At 44.8% G+C, this 8,096-nt stretch overlaps 1 protein-coding gene across 3 annotated transcripts in view; it reads right to left on the bottom strand.

Annotated features, from left to right (window-relative positions):
* LOC139390746 (E3 ubiquitin-protein ligase HACE1) overlaps nucleotides 1–7,677 on the bottom strand; it is a 27,734-nt gene extending 20,057 nt beyond the window's left edge. The window contains exons 1-12 of one of the 3 annotated variants that reach the window (XM_071138108.1): nucleotides 7,385–7,677; nucleotides 6,406–6,460; nucleotides 6,177–6,266; nucleotides 5,836–5,940; nucleotides 5,549–5,624; nucleotides 5,205–5,336; nucleotides 4,787–4,869; nucleotides 3,507–3,603; nucleotides 2,584–2,685; nucleotides 2,328–2,434; nucleotides 1,958–2,108; nucleotides 1,161–1,531 (exon numbers count right to left, since the gene is read on the bottom strand). In XM_071138108.1, coding sequence (XP_070994209.1) covers nucleotides 1,161–1,531; nucleotides 1,958–2,108; nucleotides 2,328–2,434; nucleotides 2,584–2,685; nucleotides 3,507–3,603; nucleotides 4,787–4,869; nucleotides 5,205–5,336; nucleotides 5,549–5,624; nucleotides 5,836–5,940; nucleotides 6,177–6,266; nucleotides 6,406–6,460; nucleotides 7,385–7,475 — 1,460 coding nt within the window. In that variant the 5' untranslated portion in view covers nucleotides 7,476–7,677. Of the gene's footprint in view, nucleotides 1–1,160; nucleotides 1,760–1,957; nucleotides 2,109–2,327; nucleotides 2,435–2,583; nucleotides 2,686–3,506; nucleotides 3,604–4,786; nucleotides 4,870–5,204; nucleotides 5,337–5,548; nucleotides 5,625–5,835; nucleotides 5,941–6,176; nucleotides 6,267–6,405; nucleotides 6,461–7,384 lie in introns of all 3 variants that reach the window. The other 2 variants (XM_071138099.1, XM_071138090.1) reach the window with 2 other exon arrangements.
* Nucleotides 7,678–8,096: the final 419 nt, after the last annotated feature.

The following is an 8,096-nucleotide window of genomic DNA, read 5'->3' as shown; positions in this document are numbered from 1 at the left end:
TGGTGGAGATCTTCGTGGACTATACTCGGCCTTGTCTCAAGATGGTAAGTTGGTGGTTGAAGATATCTTTCTAGTGGTGTGGGGGTTGTACTTTGGAAAAGTGGGTGGCGTTATATCCTGCCTGTTTGGCCCTGTCCGGGGGTATCGTCGGATGGGGCCACAATATCTCCCGACCCCTCCTGTCTCAGCCTCCAGTATTTATGCTGCAGTAGTTTGTGTCGGGGGGCTAGGGTCAGTCTGTTATATCTGGAGAATTTCTCCTGTCTTATCCGGTGTCCTGTGTGAATTTAAGTATGCTCTCTCTAATTCTCTCTCTCTTTCTTTCTTTCTCTCTCTTGGAGGACCTGAGACCTAGGACCATGCCTCAGGACTACCTGGCCTGATGACTTCTTGCTGTCCCCATTCCACCTGGCCGTGCTGCGCTCCAGTTTCAACTGTTCTGCCTGCGGCTATGGGGTTCCTTCCTAGGTTCTGGCCTTTCTAGAGTTTTTCTTAGCCACCGTGCTTCTACACCTGTATTGCTTGCTGTTTGGTGTTTTAGGCTGGGTTTCTGTACAGCACTTTGTGACATCAGCTGATGTAAGAAGGGCTTTATAAATAAATTTGATTTGTGCAGCATCTGTCTATTATAATGAGTGGATCTGATCCCTCTTCAAAACACAATAATCTGCATTATTGAAAGTGTTTCCCTGACAGGAAAAGCCAGGCTATCAGCGAATGAAGAGCAGGGAAAGAGAAACAAAGACAAATACAGCCATTTTCTTCTACTACAGCAGCATAGGGTCAATAATAGTGGCTCCTATTCACCGTTCAATTAGAGCTTAATGATCAAATTAAAATGTAATTATCTAGCCAGGGGGCGAGGAAAAGTGTGTGTATGTGTGTGTGTGTGGAGAGGAGACATTAAAGCTCCATTCTTTCCCAGGCCTACTCACACAAAGGGGATGTGAAGGAGGAAGAGTTACATAAAGTATCTATGTGAAACTAGGAGATTATGAGAGGAGCACTGACTCTGTCATTTAGTGGCCAATATAGATCTGTAAAATAAGGTGTGTGCACTGCAATCCAGAGCCTGGCCAATGAGAAAACCAGCAGATACTCAGGGCTCCCAAGAACTGGAGTTTATCATCCCTGGGTTAGGGGTCAGAGGTCATTCTCACCCCTGTGGCATCTGACAGGAACAGCACATGTAGAAGGCCTGGATCACCGCGCTGAGCCGATTGGCCGTCATAGAGATGACATCCTCTCCGTCCGCGTATACCTCCGGCGTTTCCATAAGAACCTCCGGGGTCCTCTTGCCACCCTCTGGGTCCGGCAAAGGGGGTAGGGGCATGGAGGGTGGCAGCGATGGTGCCACCGTGAAGACGGCAGGGGTGGAGGCGGAGTCGACCTCGCCACGTTGTTTGAGGAGGAGGGAGGCGATCTCACTCCCTGAGGAGGAGGAGTTGGAGGGGTCCTGGTGGCTCTTCTCCAGCTCTGTAGAGATCAACACCAACCACTCATCTAGAGAGTGCCACAGCAACTCCAACGGCTGGAGGAAATCAGAGAGAGAGAGGAAAGGGGGAGGCAAGGAAAGAGACTGAGTGAGTGAAGGAGAGGGAGCGAGTGAAGGGGAGAAAGGAGAGAGAGAGGGGAGAGAAAGAGGGATGGAGAGAGCGAGAGAGAGAGACAGACAGATAGATGTTGAAAGAGAGAGAGAGGGAAATAGGGAGAGAAAGAGAAAGAGAGAGAGGAAGAGAAAGAAAGAGAGGGGTAGATGCTGACAAACAAAAACACACAAAAACACACACACACACACACACACACACAAACACACTCAAAGTCATGCACCAGGACAAGTCATGGATCAGGGATCTGAAGATGGTGAACAATCTCTCAATGCCCTCTTGTGATTCACACCATGTACTACATCTCTGTGAGTATCTGAATTCAGGTTCAGTACTAACCCCATACTGACCTTAAAGACCTGGCTGCGCTGCGTCTTGTTCCCATTGTATCCCATGTCATTCCCGTTGTTGGGAGAGGAAGGGCCCAGGCGGAAGACATGGCAGAAGATCCGGATGATTCTCAGCAGACTCTTCATCTGAGCCTCGTAGCTACTGGAGAGACTGGAGAGGAGACTGACAGTGAGTACGGAAGAGAAGAAACATTTACCCCTAGATGACTAGCTTTAAAAGGTAGTGGCATTGCTGTTACATACTTATTGCATTGTAATGCCTGAATAAACTTCCTTCAGAGAAATTAATTAGAAACTAAATAAAAGTGCACTTCCATATGCATTTGCCTCAGGTGTGGCTGGGAGCCTAGTCTAGCAGAGGGTATATTACCTGAGGAGTTTGTGTCCATTAGTAGTGGCCACCTCTGCTAGACTGGTCAGGATCTTCTGGTAGTGACTGTCACTCTGCTGGGAGACATGCTCTAGAACCTGCCTGAGCTATATATATATATATATATATATATATATATATTTCACACACACACACACACACACACACAGTTAAAATAGTACTTTCTAAAAGAAAAAGAGGTGTGTGGACATGAACCTATTCAATGCTCTAATAACAGAGTGAGACAGATATGTACCATATTCTCTTTGATGTCATCATTCTGTGTCATCTGGATGAGTGTCTGAAACAGTCTGCCATGGTGCTGGATGAGGATCTCACACGTCTCTCCATAACCACCCTGAACAACACACACACCAACACAGTGGGATCAAAAAGGGGGAAAGAGACCGACTGCTGTTTCCTTGAATAATCAACCATTAAGGGAGACAACGGGAATGGAACGTCCGACGACGCTGCGACCGGTCCGTCCGACGCAACTTTGGCAGCTGGAATTGAGCCGTCCGACGATGCTGCGACCGGTCCGTCCGGCGCAACTTTGGCAGCTGGAATTGAGCCGTCCGACGACGCTGCGACCGGTCCATCCGGCGCAACTTTGGCAGCTGAAATTGAGCCGTCCGACGACGCTGCGACCGGTCCATCCGGCGCAACTTTGGCAGCTGAAATTGAGCCGTCCGACGACGCTGCGACCGGTCCATCCGGCGCAACTTCGGCAGCTGCAACTGAGCCGTCTGACGTGGCCACACCTGGTCCCTATTCCCATTTGATTAGTAATTGTATAAGTGGGCCCTTTGTTCACCATTGTCTTGTAAATTTTTGTTCCAATGTCCATTGGTCTTCCGAGTACCTAAGCTGTGTTGTTTTGGCTTTCGTGTCACGTGTATTGTGCAGATGATTACGGGTCTCGTCCTGTGTGATAATCATTGTGCGAATGTGTATTTATGAGAGGTACTCCTCTCTCTTTTGTTTGGGTCTCAACCCTGTGTTTGGAAAATGTGTTTGTTTGGTCTTCGTCCACGTGCCTGTACACGGCACTGTAATTTGGGTAAAGAAATTTTAAAAAACGTATTACGCATTCCTGCGACTGTCTCCCGACCCTTTTACCAACGTGACAGGTGCTTGTTTGTTATATTAGCCATGTGTTGTCATGGCAATGCTCACCTGTACACACAGATCCAGAGGGGTGACTCCATTCTTGTCAGGTAGGTACTTAGCCCCTCGAGAGAGAAGGATCTGTGCCGTGTCCCTTTGACCGTGGCTGTGGGATATAAGCAGGGCTTTAATGTATTGAATGTATTCTTGTATGACTTTAACATTGCTCTCTACTCCTTTTTACTTCTGAGCTTGTGTCTTATCGTAAAGAAATGTCAATGGATATCATCGTACATACAAATGATTATAAACTTAACTGTAACACTCTAGCCACTATGACTAAGGACACACAGAGTTCTGACAAAATATAAATATAAAGTTAGTTAAGGTTTAACCTCTATATACAATACATAATGACATTTCAGAAGATAAGGGTTAACGTTAAGAGGTGGTCAATAGAAGGCTGGAGTCAGAGGTGGAGATCTGAGAAGGGCTTGTACCAAATCAAGATGTCCAGTGTATTATTTCATTCACTAGACAGGTACATTGGCTGGTGGGCCAGGCACCCAATTTAGACTGATATACTCTGTGATGCAGTCAGTTGACACTAAAACAACACTTCATTTATCCACAGTTCTTTACAGACTAATTGCTCTAAATCACAGTGCTTTTCAGATTGAGCCTCCTTAATGGGAACTGACTAATGTACAAGTGAAACATAATCAAAACAAAAGATCAGAGGATTATACGATCACTGCAGTCTCCAACCGTGCTCATCCTGTGTGTGTGTGTGTGTGTCTGCGCACGTGTGTGTGTGTGTGTGTGTGTGTGTGTGTGTGTGTGTGTGTGTGTGTGTAGAGCTTAATACATAGCACTCAAAGGAAGGCTGGGGTGTCACTGTCATGTCCTGAATTAATAGGAACCTCATTATTCTCCGTCTCTCTGAAGCTGAGGGATGAGTTTCCTCGTGCCTATTCTTATCATCTGAATGAGACAGGCTGCATAGAGACCATCAGAGGACTGACAGGGATAGGAGTGTGCTACTGAAGTTTGGGACATAACTCTGGACAGCTGTCTGGCTGTGATCACTGTTCTTTGGTCTCTTCATATTCCATCCCCCAGCTTCCTCCTCTTCCAATACCACCTCCTCCCATGAATAGCCTTGTACAATGCCGTGAAATATATGTTTACAGCCACACTGAATCAAAACAACACCTTTGCATTTCAATTCCCGAACCAATGTGTTACAAATAATAGTTCATACTCCATCTACAATTCTAAGTGGACAATAGGAAGAAGGATGAGAGGAAGTATTGCATCATCATTCCTGTACTAGTGTACGTAGTGACCTGCAGGCGAAGTAGAGGGGTGTGGCCCCAGAGCAGTTAGGTCTGTTGATGTCCGCTCCACTGTCCAGCAGGCACTGCACCGTCTGATGATGTCATCGACCACACACAGGCAAATGAGGAAGAGGGAGAGTGAGAAGAGAAACAAACCCATCATCCACACTACTGTCTGGTATTCATCATGTTATTCACCATGGAACTTATCATGAAGTTATGATTAATAAACTTTGAAACTTGATTATATAATAACACTGGCAAAGGTTCCAAATGAACACAATCCTTTTACGACTTCTGAGATATCAAAAGTGACACCTGTTCTGTACACTCACAGCCTTGTGTCTATGACGAGCACTGAACATTTTATGGAAATGTTGGTACTTCCATACAGGTCTTGGTTGATATATGCGTGTTATCTACTCACAGTCTTGTGTCCGTTCTGGCAGGCTACATGAAGGGCGGTCTGTCCCATGGCATCCTCTACATCCACGTTAGTCACATGCTGCACCAGGTCATGAAGCAGCTCAGTCCGCCCGTTCACAGCCAACCAATGGATCTAGAGGAGGAGAGGAGGAAGAGGATGAGGGCTGCAGTAAAGCGTTAACATAAGTAAACCCTGTATACACACCTTTTTATTGTGTTAATGGCATTTACTGTACGCAGTCTTGACCTGCGTTCACCATTTTTAATAGAACTATCCCTGAGATATGACATAATTTAACAGCAGTACTGGTCTGTCTATACACATGACTTCACAGTGGTACTCACAGCTGTCAGTCCCTCATTGTTGCAGATGTTCACGTCTGCATTGTATTCTAGTAGTCTTCCCATACACTTTTTCTGTCTATAGGGAGGAAAGATGAGGGGGATTCATTAAGTATCAGATATAATAATACTGTAAACATTACCACTATCATCAACATCACTAAACCATGTTCACTGGGCTGGCAGGGATCTGTGATCGTCATGTAAAAGGTGTATTCTTCCTCCCTACCAAAGGGGGGCAGCAGAGTACTATAGTGAGTGTGCAGTAATGTCTATGTACAGTATCCTACCCGTTTCTGGCAGCCAGGTGCAGAGGGGTGCAGCCTGAGATGTCCTGGTAGTTAGGGTTCGCTCCTCTCTTTAGCAGTAGGACCAGGCACTCCACTGATCCACAGCTACAACACAATAACCAACACGTTCCCAAGCACCGCAATACACAAATAGATGTAGAGTACTCACCCACACAGACATAGAAAGACACACAGAAAGACACACCCACAGATCCCGAGTTTCATCAGAGACACCACTGTGATAAAAATAGATGCTGGAGAGATTATGCTGTCTGGTTGGTTTCTAACAAAACAATGAAACAATTAGAACAATCAGTGATAAAAATGTAAACATTCCTTACTTGGCAGCAATGTGAAGTAGACTTCTCTTGACTCGTCCGAAAGCGTAGTTCACATCAAACTTGGAGTTGAGGAGTAATTCAGAAACCGACCTTCAAGTACAAGACAGACATGTCAGATAATTAATATACAGGGAATCAATGTTGACAACTTCCACTGTCTCTCTCTCTCTCTCTCACACATAAGACACACACACACAAGGCACACACACACAAACACAGAGAGTCATACCTGTGCTGGTCAGCCATAACCATTGGCATGAGTGTGTAGACTGCGGTTTCATTGTCTGTGAGGGGAGCAACAGGGAGAGGGTGTGTCAATGATAATTGTGAAATTAAAGAACAAAGACCTTCCTCTGCTAAAATCAGTATTCTTAGTTCTCGAGAGCTCCGTATTCTTAGAGCGCTCTATGTGGAAGCTACTGACTCATACTTAGGGCCGTCATAACTACTGATGTACAACCACTATCAGTGACTGCACTTCCTTCAAACCAGACACTATCAGCTGGGCTGTCAAAAAGGATTGCACAATGTAGCGCCTCAGACTCAAGAATGCACTTCCTGCACAGGACAAAACACATTTCTGTTTCCTACTCCAATAGATCTGGAGTTCAACTCAATGGTAATGTTGTTGCTGTTGTCAGACATGGACACGAGTACAGTGGTAATATAATGGTGTTGCTAGTTAGACAATAAACATGCACTAACATGCCCTTCTGGATCAATAGAAGAAAGGTAACAGAATACAGCAATCAACACAACAGCTATGCTTCCTACTGAACTCAGTCTGTGAAGTCAGTCGGTCTGAAGTCTATTTACTGACAGCTCTGTCTGTATCTGCAGCCTATGCAACCCATTACTTTATGTCACCACTAGGCTTATATTACCATGACATCTGTCAGTCACTCTTTCGTTTTTGTATCATGAAACAAAGTATGTATCAGTTGGTCTCACTAGATTCGTATCATATTATTACTATGAAATGGTTAGAATAATACCCTATCCAACATACAGTCTGTAGACAGGGAAATGTCTAATGGCCTCAAGGGTTGCTGGCTTCCGCCTTGTTATTGACAAACTGTAAGATGATACTGTAATCCAAACATTAAATGACTATATGTATTAGCGTGAATATACAGTATGTTATGTATAGCTAAAGTCTCCTATTATGCCCTGTCGATTATTTATGTCCTTTGGTCGATAGGCTATACCTTCCGGGAGCTCGACAGTCCTCGCGCGACGCAGAGAGCGGGTCAGCCTGTTCAGCTGTACGTTTAGTTGCTCCATCGCCCGTTCCATCATATGTGTACCAACAACCGGGAACAAAACCGAGGATACAAAGCCTCGAGCAAGATTATTTTTCCGCTAAAAGGGTGCTTCTGGCTTCGATGTCATCCATCGAGCCGCCGAGAAATTTACATTAGGCTTCCCCTTTTTCTCTCTCTACCCTCTGATTCATTCAGCAACATTTCTTGTGTCAAGTCCCATTCTTCCTGTTTTCATTACGTCAGATGGCAATGCGGTCTGGGTACTGTAGTTTTCAGTGTCAAATATGTGTAGTTCACGATTCATTGATTGATTCAGTCATCATCAAATAAAATGTTATTTTAACATTATTTTAACATTAACATCTGTTAACCATACATATGGTTAGCAGATGTTAATGCGAGTGTAGCGAAATGCTTGTGCTTCTAGTTCCAACAGTGCAGTAATATCTAACAAGTAATATCTAACAATTCCCAACAACTACCTACTACACACAAATCTAACAAGTAATCTAAAAATTCCCCACCAACTACCTAATACACACAAATCTAAAGGGGTGAATGAAAATATGTACATATAAATATATGCACGAGCGATGGCCGAGCGGCATAGGCAAGGTGCAGTAGATTATACAAAATGCAGTATATACAAGTAATA

The sequence above is a fragment of the Oncorhynchus clarkii genome, chromosome 3, assembly GCF_045791955.1.
Source record: "Oncorhynchus clarkii lewisi isolate Uvic-CL-2024 chromosome 3, UVic_Ocla_1.0, whole genome shotgun sequence".
NCBI classification, from domain to species: Eukaryota; Metazoa; Chordata; class Actinopteri; order Salmoniformes; family Salmonidae; genus Oncorhynchus; species Oncorhynchus clarkii.
The sequence above is the reverse complement of the archived record's forward strand: the minus strand, read 5'-3'. Positions and strand labels throughout refer to the sequence as shown.